This window comes from Eptesicus fuscus, chromosome 19 (genome assembly GCF_027574615.1).
Source record: "Eptesicus fuscus isolate TK198812 chromosome 19, DD_ASM_mEF_20220401, whole genome shotgun sequence".
Lineage (NCBI taxonomy): Eukaryota > Metazoa > Chordata > Mammalia > Chiroptera > Vespertilionidae > Eptesicus > Eptesicus fuscus.
In genome coordinates, this window is record NC_072491.1 from 36,619,432 (window position 1) to 36,638,526 (window position 19,095).

General features: G+C 38.8%; 1 protein-coding gene, 1 long non-coding RNA gene, 1 other non-coding gene and 1 pseudogene across 5 annotated transcripts; 1 reads left to right on the forward strand and 3 right to left on the reverse strand.

Annotated features, from left to right (window-relative positions):
• Positions 1-1,703: 1,703 nt before the first annotated feature.
• LOC114234701 (uncharacterized) lies at positions 1,704-4,413 on the reverse strand. Of its 3 annotated transcripts, none has more exons than XR_003620888.2 (4): positions 4,304-4,413; positions 2,327-2,437; positions 1,987-2,048; positions 1,704-1,864 (listed from the first exon to the last, which is right to left on the reverse strand). It is a non-coding gene; the product is annotated as an uncharacterized LOC114234701 (long non-coding RNA). The 3 variants fall into 3 exon arrangements; XR_003620889.2 differs by having other exon boundaries at positions 1,987-2,055; XR_008554614.1 differs by having other exon boundaries at positions 2,318-2,437.
• LOC114234720 (small nucleolar RNA SNORD87) lies at positions 2,135-2,222 on the reverse strand. Its single transcript, XR_003620906.1, has one exon. It is a non-coding gene; the product is annotated as a small nucleolar RNA SNORD87 (small nucleolar RNA).
• Positions 4,414-14,813: 10,400 nt separating the features above from the next.
• TCF24 (transcription factor 24) lies at positions 14,814-18,998 on the reverse strand. Its single transcript, XM_054708627.1, has 2 exons — positions 18,609-18,998; positions 14,814-15,258 (listed from the first exon to the last, which is right to left on the reverse strand). The coding sequence occupies exons 1-2, from the start codon at positions 18,996-18,998 to the stop codon at positions 15,145-15,147; spliced, it is 504 nt and encodes a 167-aa protein (XP_054564602.1). The 3' UTR covers positions 14,814-15,144.
• On the forward strand, positions 15,629-15,717 carry LOC129147296 (U6 spliceosomal RNA; annotated as a pseudogene).
• Positions 18,999-19,095: the final 97 nt, after the last annotated feature.

Genomic DNA, 19,095 nt, shown 5'->3' on the forward strand with positions numbered 1-19,095 from the left:
CAAGATGGCAATAGCACTTTAGAGTACTTACAGATTAAATCATTTTCTCTTGCACTTTAGAACTGACACATTGAGTAAATTAACAATTTATATAACCAGAAGTCTCAAATTTAAGGACTTTTTGTTTTACTAGATATTGACATGTCCATTACATATAGTTTTATGGAATCAGGAAAAGCCTTAAAATGTTTTCCATTTTTTAATAAGCCAGGTTAAACAACAAAAAAGGAATTTTAAGTCAAATCAAGCAGTAATTGGCTATTTAAACCTAACTGATTATAAGGAAGGTACCAAAAGGCAAAGAAACCAACTTGTAAACAGTCTTCATTTTTAGAGGGCAGATACCTGCTGTCTGAAAAGGTAAGACACCATGAGAAAATATTCTTATAAAATCCCCAAATCCTTTTCATTTCTCAAAACTTTAATTTTTAATCACTAAAAAATCACCTGAAATTTGCCACCTTATTTACCAAGATACCACCATACATATTTATTCTTCAGAAATTGGTCCGAGTTTAACCATAGACAGCTCTCCCTCTTGATAGGACTTGGACAAATCATTCACTATTTCCTACTCATTTGACAATACTGAATATCCACTGATGCCAATTTTCAAAAGGCAGTTGTTTAAAAAAGTATGTATTACAATCCTATGCTGTCAAGACCTTATTTTCCTGGTTGAGATGGCTAAATATTTTATAAAATTTAAGATCCACAAAATGCCCAGTGTTATCTGACAGCTGATTTTCAAATGTTATCTCTCCTGCAGTGATTATAAATGTTGCTGTATACATTTTGTAGTTTTCCTTTCCATGAAATTATAATCCTAATTAAAAACAAGGTATTATTAGTATGAGACTCAATAGAGGATAACAAGACTTACTAAATTTTCACCCAAGTAGGAACTGAGTTCATTCTTAGAATTTTCACAAATTCTGAAGTCCTGGTAAGACTGGACTGCCCAGCCACTGTTTTCCTTAATTACTTGTACTAGGATTGTGATTACTTTTTTATAATAATTTGATAAATGCAAATTAAAACTTGTAGGTTACAGGTGAAGCCTTTAGTTGTGAGGGGCAATTCATTACGGAGTTTCCAACTATACTTGTCCTCCTTATCCATGGGGTATAGTCCAAGACCCCAAGTGGATTCCTGAAAGCATGAATAGTAGCAAACTTTTTCCTATATGTACCTATGATAAAGATTAATTAGGCACAATAACAGGTCTAATAAAATTATACTGTAATAAAAGTTCTAAGTTATTTAACAAGCACTGATAACAAAATAGCTACTAAACAGGTAATGTACTGGATAAAAGATTCTTACTCCTTAGAACTGCTTGCAATTGTAAAACTTAATTATTTCTGGATTTTTCCATGTAATTTTTTTGGACTGTGGGTAACTGAGGCTATGGATAACAGGACTGTATCATTTCAGATAGAACAGGTTCTGAAGGGAGGGCCTCTAGTATACAGTGATTAGGGCCTCTCCAGATACCCCTAAGGCAAGAAGAAAGGCTGTAAGAACTGGAGGTTCTGGAAATCTCCCCAGTTGCCTGACACCTCAAGGAGAATCACTTTCCACAAATAAGCGAGTTATTTATCCCTCAAGTATGTAAAAAACAAGTCCGACTAATGACTATGAGAATGGAGCGGTTTAAAAGACTTGATGTTTTAAAGAAAACAGGTTTTAATGCCCATCAATTAAAAGTATTCAAACGTGTTTTCTATATAACTTTATTATGGTTTTCTATATAATTTTATTGATCATTGTTAAATAAATTATTACTTTTCATCATTTGCTTCACTTCTTATCTTCTTGATCAATTCTTTGTTTTTTCTTCCAAAAATGTCACAGGCCACACCTGGGAAAAAAAAAATCAGAAACCAATAGTGAAAATAATTTTGTACCTAACAAGGGCAACTAACAGGAAATGGTCCCAGCCCTTAATTATCAATAGATGCTTGACAAATCATAATTGCTTACCTGACGCAATGAAGAATTTTAAAACACCACAGATAAGAACTTGTCCGTTCACTTGCAGTTACCTATATACTGAAAAGAACATTTCACTTATTTTAGTAAAAAAAAAAATTTGCATTATAGCTGAATTCACATAATCTCAATATAGGTAACTGGCAACTCAGTCTTAAAATTATTTCTTCAAAGAAACCCTCAGCTGGGTAAACGGCAAAAATAATTTAAGTCATCATTGTGCCAGTTATTAAATGTCAAAAATCTATCAAACATTTTTGCTACTGTGCTTCAGAACAATACCACATTTAAAAAAAAAAACCCCACACAATTTAACAGTGACCTTTGGTACCTTGTTATAGGCAGTTGTGCTTCCTGGAGGTTTAGTCATCCTCTGTTGTAAGTTTTTGGAAAACATCCACAACAACCTTGATTCATCTTCAACTCATAGGCTCTGTTGCATCTGTAAATTAATATTTTGAGGTAAATTTTTATTTGTACTTGCATGTTTGGCATCCTATATGCAGGAATAGTCCTGTTCTAGTTTTTTCCATTATGAACCATAACATAACCATAGTTTAAAAAACAAAACTCCTGACCAGTTTTAAAAAACTAATATTGGGACCATGTAGTGGAGTAATTTCTATTTGCTATTTAACACATCTCTAACAGAAAACAAGAATGTACTTGCTGCTTAATTCTACCTTTTTGGTAGTTAAAACTGATAAACCTAAAATTTAATTTCTACAATGATTTGAGAATCCTTCTGACTGATTAGACCTTAATAATTCCAAGCTGCAAATGGAATCATTAGCAGGGGTGGGAAAAATAGCGCATATATTTATATTCTTTACCGTGGCAGTATTGATTTTAAGACATGATGGTGTTAATGAGTACCCAGCCATTGCTTTTCTGTCTCAGAGTTTGACAAGGATAAGATAATGAGCCAGGTTAAAGGTCAGATATATTAAACCAAGTGTGGCAGACCTCCAACTAAAAGCATTACAATGGCAAATCTGATCTGGTTTTAAGAGCAGTTAAATTTTGTCGGCATCATTATTGGACACAGTTCTGCAGAATTAAATCCCAAGTTGCCTGAAAAGTCACTAAGGTACAGCAAAGGGCATGGCTAGGGCCACAGATCTTGTCCTAGCAGAGGATAAATCATTGAACCAGACAGCTACTGGAAATGATTTATGAAAGCACATCCAATGTTGGGCCCTGCAAAACAATCTATCATTTTCAAGTCTTGAAATACTGAAATATTTCACATAATCAATACTAGGAACAGACTATTGGTTATGAATAATTATGACTCGGGAAATTTCAGTTTAATATATGATGCATAGGAACTATCAACTACGCGGTCTCAATAAGGATGACACCAAATATAAACTAAGCCATCAGATTTGTCCTGTTAGATTGTTCTGGATGCAAAAATGTATTTTAAATTTGGGGAGAGGAAAAATAAGCCACATTGACTACTACACTAGGTCTCATCGATGAGATATCACTTATAACTCACTTTTCTTCAAAAGGCAACATGGTCTCCTAGCTGTTGGCCAGTTTCTCTGTATTACGTGCAGACACAGACATCTTAAGTAAACGCCATCATCTAAAGATACAGTAGGCATTTAAGGCCTAACGCTCCTCTATACCATACACATTGTTCTCCAACTTCAGTGCCCATTTTTAGGTTCTACTTAGAAATGAAGATCCAGAACAAATGCGGTAAGTAGCTCCACTGTGTCCGGACCATAACTGTTAATGTCAATAGGTAAACTGTGCTCTTAACAATTAAAAAAAAATTACAGAGTACAAGTAAGGGTCTTAACATCTGAGAGAGAAGAATCTCTCCCGCTCACTAAGGCTGTGCCGCCGATTAAAGAGACCGGACACCTCCCAGGCCGCACACAGTGCAACACAAAGCTTTACCAGGGATACCGACCAAAGGGGCCCAGAGAAGGCCCGGGCGGGGCACGAAGCCATTGGCCGGACCTTCCCGCCGCCTCGGATCCCACTGAATCGCAGGCCTAGTTTCTGAGCTGAGGACAGTCGAAACCGGCGTTGGCTAAGAGAAGGGTCAGTTAAAACTCGCAGGTGGTTACTCACAAAATGCGACTGAGCAGATGTCGGGGAAGAAAGCTCGTAGCCGCGTCACCCGGGAGTGAGGGCAGAGGCTGCACCTGGCAAGGGACAGAGACTCCCGGGACGGAGGCCCCGGTTGCAGGACCAAAGAGCTGCAGGCCCCGAGGCGGGTATGGGCTCCCACAAGGGCTCGGGCTCCCCGCAGAAAGAGAGGAGGAACTGAGATCGCCGAGACTCCCACCTGGAAAAGCCTGGCGACGCGCCCGCGGGCGCTGCACCCCGGCCACCAATAACCTCATGGCCGGTGGTAAACCGCGCGTACACCTCCGTTCGTCGCCGACGGAAAAGGAAGCTGGTGGCCGTTGAGGGCTCTAAGGCAATCCGATGGCCCCGCCCCTTCCTGAATTAGCCCCGCCCCGGCCAGCGTCGCTCGCGCTGGAGGGCCGAGCAGCGGCTGAGCGCGAGGCGGCGTGGGGGCGTGGCCTGGACCCTCGCCTCCTTCCCGGGCCTCTTGGCTTCCGGTGGCGTGCCCCACAAACACAGGTTTCTGTTGGGGGACCAGTGGAACTCCCAGCGAGGCTCTCACGGACCTCACCTCGAGCTATTTCACTGACTTTGTAAATGATTAATCTACCAGGTATGCATCCAAGCGAGGAGACACTGCTCTAAAACGGGGCTCCCATTCCTCGTACTGTGTTTGCTTCGTCTTCTCCCTCACTTCGTCCAAAGTACTGGTGGTGTTGCACATCCCAATATAGAGGAAACACACGCAGAAGAACCAATACCAGAAAAAAAGGGAGCTTTTGTATTTTCTCTATTATAGCAATAGCTACTGTTACTACTTTTATTGACCATAATAATGGCGGGTTAAAAAAGCATAAAGCAGTCAACAGCCTTATTTGTGGACATGTAATTTGCTATTGACTTTCCTGCTTTGTGTTTTATAGGCATACTAGCTTTATTTAGGCTACAGATGTTGTGTTTTTTACAAATTCAAGGCAGGACCCTCCACCAGCGAAAAGATTACAACTGGCTTTATTGCCGGTAGTCGTCTGGAACGCAAACCGCAGCATCTCAGAGGTATGCCTGTATTACTCTTGTTCTATCTATTATATATGTTGAGCCCTTAATATATTTATTAAGCAGCAAAATACTAAGTTTAGTCCTGGAGAAGACAGACTGATGAACTTGTTGCCAGGAAGAATATAAATGAAACTTTAATTAAAATTGCATCATCAAAAAAATAAAAAAATAAAATTGCATCATCAAAAGACCTAATTTCTCCTTTTAAAATTTAACATCTAAGAAATTAATAGAAAAACCAGTACAAAATAAATTTGTCTCAAAGAAATGTGGTATGCAAACCTAAACCTAGCAATACAAATTGTGATTTTATTCACTTTACCCAAGGATTCCTGTCTATATGTTTTTGCTGAATGCTTAGTAGGGGTTTAAAATGGTTTGGGGCCCCCAGTGGGCACTATCTTCAGCCTGCCATCACAGACGCCTGGGTGAATATTAGGGATACAACCTAATTTTGCAACCTGGCTAGCCACCTTCACCAGGCCTTTGCCTACCACTGGGTGGGCAGCTATGGGAGCCACCATTACTGAAAGTGTAGAGGAGGGTGTGAGAGAGAGGAAGGAAGGAGAGAGAGAAATATCAATGTGAGAGGGAAACATCAATTGGCCACCTTCTACACGTCCCCTACCTTGTTTTACCTTTTTATTCCTAGCACCGAATACAGTCCCTAGGACTTAATAAATATCTTTCGAATGAATAAATAAATTATAGCTCTGTATTGCTGATTTGGAATATTTTTCAAGATTTATTAATTTTAAAAGCTAGGTGCAGAAGGTATTTAGTTTAATTTTTGGTTAAAGAAAAAAGAACATGTTTATATGATTGTTTATGCATAGAATATTTTTTTTAAAATATATATTTTATTGATTTTTTACAGAGAGGAAGGGAGAGGGATAGAGAGTTAGAAACATCGATAAGAGAGAAACATCGATCAGCTGCCTCCTGTACACCCCCCACTGGGGATGTGCCCGCAACCAAGGTACATGCCCTTGACTGGAATGGAACCTGGGACCCTTCAGTCCGCAAGCCGATGCTCTATCCACCGAGCCAGACTGGTCAGGGCTGCATAGAATATTTTTGAGAGGTTACAAAAGAAATTGTTTACAATGCATGCTTCTAGGAAGTGAAACTTGTGGTTTCTGGAGAAAGTGATATTTTTATTTTTTATTGTATACCATTCTCTACTGTTTGGAGTTTTACTACATATATGTAATTTTGTGATTAAATTAAATTTAAAAAATAATTGTTAAAGTACATTTTCTCTTATCACTACAAAAAAAGACTATTTCTAAGATTTGCCTCTGCAGCCCTGAATGGCATTATGAAAAGTGTTTGGTATTCTCCATCTGTAAGGTCTCCAGGTTGCTGGACTGAATTAATGCTGCCAGTTGTAAACACAGCTGAAATCACATCAAGAGAAAAGTTTCATGGTTTAAATCTGATACAGCATTTTATCAAAAATAACATTATATGGCCCGGCTGGTGTGGCTCAGTGGTTGAGTGTTGACCTATGGACCAGGATATCACAGTTTGATTCTGATCACAGGCCCTGGTTGCTCAATCCCCGGTAGGAGGCATGCCGGAGACAGCCAGTTAATGAATGATTCTCTCTCATCATTGATGTTTCTATCCATCTCTCCCTCTCCCTTCCTCTCTGAAATCAATAAACAATTTAAAAATTTTTAAATAACTTTATATGGACATATTTATTTTTAAATAAGTTTTTATCGGTTTTAGAGAGAGAGAAAGGAAGAGGGGAAAAAAACATCAATCAGCTGCCACCTGCATGCCCCCTACTGGGGATTGAGCTTAAAACCTGGATATGTGCTCTGACTGGGAATTGAACTGGCAAACTTTTGGTGCACAGGACGATGCTCAACCACCTAAGCCACACCAGCCAGGGCAAATTATAACTTTAAAAAATAGTCATTCTTTGTATAACCAGGATTACCTTAGAAAGTTTACTTTTTTTTTTTTTCAGTCCTTACCTAAGAATATGTTTTTATTGATTTTTAGAGACAAAGGAAGGGAGAAAGAGAGAGAGAGAGAGAGAAACATCATCGATCACCCATACATGCCCTGACCGGGGATCAAACCCGCAACCCAGGTACATGCCCTGACCCGAATCGAATCTGCAACATTTTGTTGTATAGGAGGACAGTGCTCCAACCAACTGAGCCACCCAGGGCTAGAAAGTTTACTTATTGTAGGTAGACATACATCTGGATTCAGGGCATATAGGACATTTTTTTCTTTCTTTCTTTTTTTTTTCTTTTTTATTTTATTAATTTTTTACAGAGAGGAAGGGAGAGGGATAGAGAGTCAGAAACATTGATGAGAGAGAAACATCCATCAGCTGCCTCCTGCACACCCCCTACTGGGGATGTGCCCGCAACCAAGGTACATGCCCTTGACCGGAATCGAACCCGGGACCTTTCAGTCCGCAGGCCGACGCTCTATCCACTGAGCCAAACCGGCTAGGGCCATTTTTTTCTTATAAGCTGTCAGAATCTATATTCTGTACTTAACACATGTAAATCTCATTAGTAAATTAATACATTTGGCCCTCAGTCCTTGTTCATATTTAGTGAATGACTTGGAGAACTTCCTAGTTCCCCTAGATGTTTGCAGCAGAAAATGAGGTTGGAACTGGAAGGAAGTTGGCTATAATAACCATATGCTTGTGCTTTCCCATGCTCAAGAGTAAGCATGTCAAAATAGAGTTAACGCAAGAGAAATGTAAATGACCCTAGTCATAAAGGCATGACTTTTATATGTAAGATCCTTTTACCTCAGGCAAGATTATTTTTAAACATAATATTGACATTAAGATAATCATAGCATTTATACCTCTCGTCAAGGTTAAAGTTCCAAATCTGTGAAAAATACATTAAATTGTCAGAAAATAGGGCACTGATCTGAATGAAAGTTGATTCTTAAACACTTAAAGTACATGAACTTTACTGAGATAATTTTGGTAAAAATTACCTAAATTACTTATGATTTCTGCCCGGATCTAAAATAATGAGTGGCTTTAATTGTCAATGTGAGACACTAGGGTTTTCCTTTTTGTTTAAAATTTAAGTATGTTAAGACTAAGCCATGCAAACAACTACGTTAATCCTATGACAAAATCTGAATGTAATGGAAGGTTACTAAATTATTCAAGCTGACCAATGGGCCCTGAGGGGAAGTCTATGAGGGGACTTGAGGGAAAGTTTTCTTCTTTGATGAAAATACACATATGGGAAGAAGTAGCTTTTTTTTTTTTCTTGATATTACCATGTGTGAAAGAATTCCTAGCATTACTGAAGCTATTTTGTTAAAGAGGAGCTTTCCAGAGATGGCAAAGTAGAAAGAATAAACCAAGCAACATTGAATAGTCAACAAATTAACCAGCCAGAGAGCCACTCCAGCTTAGGCTTCTTGTTATGTGAAATAATAGACTTTCTTACTGTTTAAGAAAATATTTAAGAATGATTACTTAGAGACCTAAGAATGTGGAAGTAATTGAAAAATTCAAGCTAAGGTTAAATTATGATGTTATTCGTGCCTCAGTGTTGGATCTAATAAAAATCATGTCCTGAAATTAACCCCATATTAAAATTTAATAAGGTGTGGATTCTGAATGTTGCTTCTACAATGTCTTCTTGTACACATGCATGATAGTTTCTCTATGTTCCAGTGCTGTTCTTGTTAACAGGATCTAAAAGCCGTAACCGGTTTGGCTCAGTGGAGCGTCGGCCTGCGGACTGAAGGGTCCCAGGTTCGATTCCGGTCAAGGGCATGTGCCTTGGTTGTGGGCACATACCCAGAAGGGAGTGTGCAGGAGGCAGCTGATCTGTGTTTCTCTCTCATTGATGTTTCTAACTCTTTATTCCTCTCTCTTCCTCTTTGTAAAAAATCAATAAAATATATATATTTTTAAAATAAGCCTCTTTCTTTTTAAACTAGCTGGAGCAGATACCAAACATCCATATACCTTCTTTACACCTGAGGATGACCCTGTGAGCCAGTTCTGACCAATGAGAAAAAAGTAGAAGCCTTGGACCCTGATAACTTTATGAAGTTATCACTTGTGAATTTCTTTGACAGGAGGGGAAAAAAAAACCCTTCTAATTTATTTAAGCCACTGTAGTTAGCAGCTGAATGTAATTCCTAACTGATATAGTAAGCAACGAGAAATGTGTGCCATCGCATTAAAAAAATATTTGTGGACCAACTGATGATTGATGAATAAAGGCACTGAAGCATGAAATAAGAGAGAGGAGAGAGAGAGAGAGAGAGAGAGTTTGTGTGTTTTTTCTACAACTTAAAGTATGTAGGAAGTGGTTGAGAGTAAGGGCAGTGATATAGGTAGGGGTTTCATAAGCCAACTTATGTGGTTAGGCATCACCATCAGATGCTAGCAAACCCTTGAAGGTTCATCTTCAGATGTGCAATTTTGTTAGGTTACTTGGATGCAACCAGTACTGAGGGCAGGGAAAACTGTTAAATCTATAAATTGTAGGTAAAAAAAAATCGATGAATACCTGTAATAATTATTCTGATATACATTTGTGTTTATAAGTGTATCTTAAGAAAAATTTTTAAGTGTGGGTTTGCTAAGTCAGTGTATATACTTAAAATATTGAGAGATACTGCCAAGTTGTACTGAAAAGAGCTTCCACTCCAATAGTGCTGCAGTCGTCATTTCCCCATTCTCACCAATAATGGGTATTTTTAATTTGTATTCTTTTCCCTCCACATTCCTCCATTTAATATTATGTGGGGGGAGAGGACAAGGCACGAGGATAAAAATAAGAGATTTATTTTCATCAAAGACATGCATGCTCAAACATTGTGGATAAAACAAGTTAACTCCAGTATGCCAAAAAATTAGTCATCATTACTTAGCTTTTAAGTCCAATTAACCAACCCCCCCCCCCATTTTATTGAGATATAATTAACACATAACATTGTTTAAGGACTACAACATAATGGTTTTGATATCTGTGTGTTGGGAAATAATTACCACAGTAAGTTCAGTTAAAATCCATCATCTCACACAGTTACAATTTTTTTCTTGTGATAACTTTTTTAAAAAAATGTATTTTTAGTGATTTTAGAGAGAGGAAGAGATAGAAACATCAGTGATGAAAGAGAATCATTGATTGGCTGCCTCTTGCATGCCCCTCCCCCCTACTCCCCAGAGTAGCCAAAACCTGGGCATGAACCCTAACTGAGAATAGAACTATGACCTCCTGGTTCATGGGTGGACGGCTCAAGTTCAACCACTGAGCCACATGGGTGGGCTAAAGGTGGATCTTGACTAATAGCTATCACCTCCCACCATTCACTTCCTGTTCACTTTCGAAGGAAGCTCTGCTTCCTTTTACCAAGGGAAGGGAGGGCTAATATAACCAAAGTGCTTATTCCTTGGAGTGGTCATAAACATTGAGTGGGGCTCACATGGTTGGGGAGGCGGGGAAGACCAGACCAGCAGATATTGTTTCTGTCTTGGGTCAAGCCATTCTCACCAGCACTATCACTGGAGACATCGTCCAGCCTCTGGTCTTGGTGGTCTGGCCAGAGAGGGAAATAGAACCACCTGGGCCTAGTCCTTCCTGAGCCCCAATGTGGCTGCTCTCAACCTCTCAGGCCATATGTGGCCCAGAATTAGCAGATTTTTTGTTGTGGTGGCTTTATCCTGAAATCAGTTCTCGTTTTCAAGTCAGTCCCTCCTCTATGTCTCAGAACATTACACTTCTAGCCTGATTGGACACTGTTGGAACTGGCTTCCTCTTTCTGAAAGGAGGATCTGGGAACAGCTTCCCACCTCCCACCTTCCTCCTCTTCCTCTCCTGTTTCTGCCATTGCAAACCACCTTTTTACTTGGTTATAGTCTACCTTCCAAAATGACTCTGTTATAGGGTCTTACAGTTAGCAAGAGGCAAAGATGAGCTGCATACAGAATAGAAACAATCTTGCACAGGCCTTTTTTTTTTTAAATACAACTAATTTTTTAAAAATTTTGACCCACACGATATATCAATCTATGTATAGTATTAAAACGCCTTATAATAGCACACATTTTAAAATTTTTGAGTAATTTCAGAACTTACTTGAAAATAAGAATGTTTAAAATAAATTCTTATTTAGACCTTACATTGTTTTAAATGCCCCCCATTTTCCAATGGCTATCAAAATGGACACAAGTGATTTAAGTCCAATCCCCAGAGCTCCCCCTGGACATAATTCTTGGTCCTAAGAGGGCCAGGAGGGCAGGAACGCATGAATTTCTTCAGTAACATTCATATGCACAGGAAATGACTATTGACATAATCTTTAAGCCTAATAGTTAAGATTATTCTTCAGTTTGTAATTTAAAAGCTTCTGACAGCTAAATGCTATGGTATAATTTATAATGAAAGAGTTTGAGTGATTGAGATGTATTTCACTGAGCTGGTTTCTCTTATGAGTTGAAACTAAGACTTGTGTAAACATAGGGAGGGAAGCCCTTCCCAGGTTTATGTAGTTAAGCAAGAATACTTAATGTCCCTCATTCCCAAATGTGCTGCAGTACCATCTGGGCCGTACTCCAAGTTCACAGGAAGCAAATCTATAGGATTTAAAGGGGCATTAATTTTTTTTCAGTGAAATAGTCATATATAAGACCACCATCTACCAGTATGTAATAAAAGTACACATTCATTTATTTGAAATATACAATTTTGTAATATTTCCCTAGTGTGTACCATGGAGAAAGACACCAATAGTATACTACTAACTAAATAATTTGGGAAACTATAGATATCGCAGAACTACTCTTTTTATTACCAAGTAACATGTGAACAGATATTCCCAATTTTACCCCAAACACCCACTTCCACTGTAGGACTTTCATTTTCCACTTCATTCCTTTTATTATTTATTTTTAAAAGGGAGTGTGTATGTATGTATGTGTGTGTATATATATATATACTTTTAAGATAGCTTATCCTATATAATAAAAGCCTAATATGCAAATCGACCAAACGGAACAGCTGGTTGCTATGATGCGTGCTAACCACCAGGGGGAAGATGCTCAATGCAGGAGCTGCCCCCAGCCGGTAGATCAGCCAAGGGAGGTGTCAGCAGGGCCCCCCTGCCCCTGATCGCCCCGCCAGTCGCCCTGCAGAGGGAGGCGACTGGCGGCAGCAGTGGGGGGTGGGGCCGGGGAGTGGGCAGTGCCAGGCCGGCCAAGGTGGGTGCCAGCAGGGCCCCCCCCCCCCCATCACCCCACCGGTCACCCCTCAGATCGGCCCTGATCTCCAGTCAGGTCTAGGGACCCTACCTGTGCACGATTTTCATGCACCAGGCCTCTACTTGATGTATAATTGGTGTACAATAAACTGCATTGTGTTTTTATAATCAGAAAAAGAAATAACAAAATATTTTTAAGGTCTGTTGGAATTCATGCCTCTAAAAAGGCATTTCCTTCTCCCCCAAAATTACCATTATAAAGGAATTTAAATGTATCTCATATCACTGAGAAAGCTGAGTGAACTGACAGAAATTTACCTTGCAGATTATAGAATATTGTGACCCAAATATACCCCCTCTCCAGTCTTAATATATACTTCATTAAAAAATATATAATGAAGAAGCTAAAGCCAAGTAGCTATCTACTAGAGTTTCAAATGTACCTTCAGCATTTGTTAAATAGACACAGAGACAGATGCAAATTTAACAGATTAAATTAATTTTCAATTAGTGCTTTATTTTAGTAATATCCTTTATCCTGACCATGCACCATTAATGAAAACAGCATCCTCCCGTGAACCTTTGGGTGAAAACATGCAATTTCTCTCTGATATTTTCCAACCTACCAAAATCTGTTAGCATATTTAGCAATTTACTAAAAAGTTATAAAAACCCATGACAGAAATATACTTCTTTGGCATTAAAACATTTATAACCAGACAAGAAGAAATAAAAAGTAATACTATAAAAGGCAAAGTAACTATTTAACAACGATTTAGAAAAGTCTGATAATCAACAAAAGTAATAATTTCCCCCAATTAAATGCTTTAAACACTGCAGCCAAATAGATTAGCAAGAGAGCCATTTTTCTGAAATTTCTCCTATCAAATGTAGTGTTTATAGTTCATTTTCAGGTAACTTTAAAGAAGTTTTGATTTCATTCCTTAAGATAAAAGATTATTCTTAGCACTTTTTTTTAATAGTGAATGGCTGAATCCATAACTCATTTTACTTTTTATCCTTTTCAATGTTACATGAGTGAGTAAATATATTCACAAATGTTTAAATATACAAACATTTTGCTAAATATTAATATGTACAGAGTTTTGATTAATACATTTTCTTTTAAAGACATACTTCCGTCACATTACAAGGAGATATTCACAGTAAAATAATGAAAGTTACAAACTATCAGATATGAGCCAAAACATGCTGATGTTTGGGTGAATGAACTAAATGGTAGTTTTTGCCTTAAATAGTCTTTTACTTCATTTCACTGCCAAAAGCTTAAAGAAAACCGAGGAGAAAATAAACTGGTGGTTCAACTGCAGTATTAATTCAGCCAAGCCCCTTAATATGCCTTTCTGTTTGCTAATCTTGGATCAAATTCAGCAACTTTAAAACAGGATCACTGAGAAGTAAATGAACTTTACATTTGGAAAGGGGAATAATATAAGACTGAGTAAAAAACAAGGGAAATAAAAGGAAATCTGAGTCAGCAAAAACATGACAAAAGAGATTGGAGATTTTTTCCTCCAGGTGTTTAAAGATTCAGTATGTTCCCTGACTATTATCTCTACTTCATGGCACCTCATGTGCAATGTGGTAGGAGAGGCCCAGAGCAGAGGGCCTTCCCAGGCTGTAGGTTCTCATTGGGGCAGGTTCAGGGAGCCTGCTCTGGCCTGATGTATCTCAGGGTGGTCCTTAGACCCCCTCGAGGCACAGGTCAATGCCAGAATTCCCAAATCAGACAGGATGTCTCCCATTTCATAATGGCCAGATAGGTAGACTGTGAACCGAAGTTGACAAGGGGAGAAGGAGCCCGGCCAAAGCTGTCACTGAGGGTCATTGGGCTCACGACCGAGGGTGGCTGCAACCACACCTACTCAGCTAGTCCAGGACCTGAAAGAGAGTAGGGTGGATATGGAGTGACCAGGGAGGAGGGGGAGGAGCCCTGCGCCCATCTGGCTGCAGGGATTTCCAAAACAACCTACAATTTGGAAATATAATTAGATACTTAGTAATCCTCTAGGATGATGGGGCAAGCCCTGTCCTATGAAGCAAACAATTACTTTTCCTTTTTGTTTGAAGCAAACAATTTTTAACCTTTTGCACTCGGATGTCGAGTGTGACTCGACACGGTTAGCATTAGAATAAAGGAATCGAGAAAAAAGCAAGAGAGTGCAAGGGGTTAATATTCCAAACAAGTTTTCTAAGAGGGAACAATAACTAGATATAGAAGTTACTGCATCATCATATTACCTCAGCAGTCTTTTCACACATACTCAGCTGAAACTGAATAAATGATGTCACACCTTCCAACTGAAATGGCTTCTTAGACCAACTTTCAGCATGGACTGGTTTTTACAAAAAATGAAATACTGGTATATTACAAATACAGCTTTTATTTTTTAAACTAGAAACACTATCAATAGACACCAGCTTTTCAGTTTATAATAAATACACTACAGAGTGTATGCATTCTATGGATATATATACAGTTTTTTGCTTTTGTGTGTTTCTTTTTTCCAATAGTGTCTCCTGCATTATATAGTAGTGACTACCTCTCAGAAAAGATAAGCTGTGTTTTATTCAAGACTATTTCATTTCTCATTTATTTAGATTAGACAGATAAATCTGAAAATTCAACTATGGATTCATATGTAAACTTTCAGAAATGATGTTTGTTATGTCTGATGTAATAAATATAGAATTATTTCATACTATTTAAAAACAATGGACATCACTTTCTTTCAGTACCCATCAGGGGACAGCCTAAGGCTGTGAGTCTGTTGGAATACTGCCATGATTTGCTTTTTCTCCAGAGACAGAATGCTTCAGAAACTGACCAGTAGCACCAATGTATAATCTTGATCGCATGGGCCATTTCTGAAAAAGAATATTTAAGCAAGAATCTAAAAGTTAGTATTTATGGCAGTTAAAATCTGTAATAATAAAAATAATAATTCCAAATACTTCAATGCAAATGCAATCTTATATAGCTATAGCTAGTAACAATTGTAATTATGAAGTCTAAGGGATAACATGAAAAAATATTTATTAATGCTAACAATAAAAATAAAAATATATCCAGACTTTGATTATAACTGTATAAAATAGTATTGTGCATGTGGGCAAGAAATCATGGATAATGAATATAATAACTGTAGGAAAATTTACCCACAATGTTTTAATTTCAAACTAAGCCTAAAACAAGTTCCTTGGCTTTAAATATATTTTTAAAAATTATACATGGTAAGTGCTCTCTTCTGTAGCACATATACTAAAATTAGAATGATACAGAGAAGATTAGCATGGCTCCAAATTCATGAAACGTTCCATATTTTTTAAAAAATGTTATACATGGTAAGTACTATCTGTCTGCACTTGTCAAAGAACCACAGTGAAAGGTGACTAATTCAACTATCTAAACATTTTATCTAGCTAAAGGCAATATCTGGAAGTTATAAATATTAGAATGAGACAGAACATCCAGATTAAATGTCTGGATATATTGGCATCACACAGCTCGAATCTTTTAGTAATCATCACATTGTATTCTAATTTGTGACTTTTTCTAAATTCACCTGTGAAATGAACAACCTCTCAAACAATATAATTTATTACCAAATAGGCATGGCGATGGAAAACCATATACATAAGTAGCCCTCTCAGAAGGGACCTTTCCTTTTTGGGAGGGTGGTGTCATATAATCAGGTTAGTTCTAAGGTCCTTGAAATACTAAGGGTTAAAATACTTTCAGTTAACCAAAAAGTGCAATAAACAGACCATTTTTATTTGCATTAGATTAACCAAAGATAGATTTAATAGTTAAACATTTTTGGTAGTGCCCATAAAATAATGTGTTATGGTTCCAATTATGTATGTAAAACCTCTTTCCTTGAACCTCCACAGCGTATGATTATAGCTCTCTTATGGCACATACAACATTCTCCCTTACATCTTTATCTCTGTGTTCATTCAGGGCAGGGACTGAGCCTTACCCTCAACTGTATTCACTCTGCTAACACAGTGCTCTTTGCACATAGTAGGCATTCAGTAAATGATTTTAAAACAGACTAGTCACTTGTTCAACCATCAACAATTTCATTAAGAGGTCATCTTTGACCTTGTTTCATTATCCCTAGAGGTGTCTTTTAAAATCAAAATAATTCAGAGAACAAACGAGATTTAGTTTTTCCTAAAGGAGTTGCAGTACTACAAAAACATTAGGTACATGAATGAGTGCAAAAAACAAACAAACAAAAAAAAACACACCTCTTGTTAATAAGCTTATTGTTACCTGAAAATTATGGCTCTAACATTATTCAAAAAAGCACTGCAAGAAACTAGAGTGAAAAACAACTTGATTTATCATCTGAATTACACCTCTCACAAAGAGGAATTTAACAGATGCTTTTTGTAATAAAGTCTACTTAATATTTTTAAATGTCCAGTAAAAAATCTATTATTAATATATATTTGAAAGCAACTTAATGCACACCATAGTACAAACCCCTTAATAAGAAATGACTTTTCAGACACGGCCGGTGTAGGGAAGGACTCGGGTGGCTAAGGAAGATGGTGTAGGTGAAGGCGGCTATGTGACCACTTCTCCCACCCTTCCCAACCTCTGGACAGCTCTCCCTGTTTTTGCTCTGGCTCTCACGGTGTTTTCCCTCTGCCTCACTCCTTGACATGCCTGTACTCTGGGATCCTATTTGGGGCCTGGGGTGGGGGCACCTGGGCTGGTCTTAGGAGGGAGGTAGGTTGCAGACTGCCTTGTACCCCCTGGACAGTCTCATATGGGTTTTTCTGTGTTATTTCATAAGACTATCTTTAAAGTCCAATAAAGCATGGAAGAAATCTTATTATTTAGAAGAAAAAAAAAAGAAATGACTTTTCAGCTGAGATTGTTAAACAGGGTGGGGCAAAAGTAGGCTTACAGTTGTGAGTATGCCTAACAGTTTATGCTTGTATTATTATTTATTAATTATTGTATTATTTATTAATTATTGTATTATTTTCCATTTGAACAACTGTGAACCTATTTTTGCTCTACACTGTATATAACACATGAATGGAATGGGAACTTTACAATTATAAATAAATGATATTTAAAATTTTTATATTTAATATTTAAAATAGTGTTAGCCTATAATCATGTTGATTATACCAGGTATTTGCAAGGTAAATTTTGTTATACCTCACCACAGCATTTAAAGTTCAATTAGTATTAGAGGGTGTCCTTTTTAAACACTATTTCAATAATGATTATTCAATAATTTATTGAACACTGATATACTTAAGACTAACTCATAATTGTGTGTGTGTGTGTGTGTGTGTGTGTGTGTGTGGCCAAATACTTCAGAATGGTGGAACCAAAAATTTGAAAGTTTAGGTTTAGGAAATATAAGGAAGATTTCATATTTTGAACAGAAAGCCAGATGAATTTCAAAAAAATCAAGTCTAGGAGAAAATAACAATGCAGAGTCTAAATACTGAGCAATCTACCTATATGTAATGTAAAAAAATTATACAAAACGGATTCTCCTGGCTAACTTTGTCCATTACAGAATTTGAATATAGTATCTAATAAGACCATTCAATGAATATACCAATTTATTATACAGATTACATAAACACATTTAGTTTTTCTAACACTCTTGGTGGCTGTCTAGTCCATGATCCGTTAACCTTTATTAAAACGTACTGAAATACACTTTGTGGGGATGCAAAACGGTCTCGTTTTGTTCTTACCAGTTTTACAAAAAATTTCCAACACTGGTTTCCTAGGATTACTAAGGGACAGATAACTCCATTACCCCATAGTTCATAAATATTTCATGAAACTTTTCAAACAGCTGGTAAAACGACAATGGAAATGTAATTATGTAAAATAAAACACTTAAAACAAAAAAAGGCTCATAAATATAACTCGGATGGTAAAAATTACCAGGACATGCAACCAAGCACCTCATCAGGCCCCCTGAGAAACCTCTCACCAGGAAAGGGCATCCTGTGGGTTGCATCCTCTAAGGAGCGTGAGACTCCCTAGCCTGCAACCTCGGGTTTAAACCTGCGAACAGTTAAGCAGTGGGGACCTCGAGGGCCAAGTTCCCTCGGCCGATCTGTTACCCTCTTTGGGTGAGGCATCTGCCCAGGTGCTGGCAGACCGGGCAAGTTCCAGGTGCCCCGCTGCCCGCCCCCAGCTCCGCAGTGCGCCTTGGCCCTCCTACCTTGACAGGGTGCAGGTAGCCGTCGCCACGCAGGGCGCCCAGTCCGGGGTCCGCCGGCGCCTCGGCGTCGTCCTGCAGGCTGCGGGTGAGGTGAGCGATGTAGGTGGTGGCCAGCAGCAGCACGTCCAACTTGGACAGCTTGGTGTCCGGCGGGACGGACGGCAGCGTGCGCTGCAGCTCCAGGAAGGCGTGCCGCAGAGTCTGCACCCGGCTGCGCTCCCGCGCGGCGTTCGCCGCCGCCGGCCGCCCGCCGCCCGAGCGCCCGCCGCCGCCCGCGCCCGTCGGCCCTGGCCCGGTCAGCCCAGGGCTTGAGTCTCGAGTGGCGGCGGCAGGGGGCGCGGGCTCGTTGCTGGAGATCAGGGGGCTGCCTGCGGGGCCGCAGCGGTCCATGGCGACGTCCCGCGTCGCGCGCCCTGCAAAGGACCCAGGGCGCGGTGAGCAGCTGGGGCCCCGGTGGGGCTAAACCCGGGGAGGAGCAGCCCTCTCG

Bases quoted from the DNA above. Each gene is read 5' to 3' on its own strand.
- TCF24 (XM_054708627.1), bottom strand. From the start codon at position 18,998: ATGGACCGCTGCGGCCCCGCAGGCAGCCCCCTGATCTCCAGCAACGAG. The intron at 15,259-18,608 runs GTAGGAGGGCCA...ATTCTTTTTCAG, and splicing joins GCTACCTGCACCCTGTCAAG to AAATGGCCCATGCGATCAAG.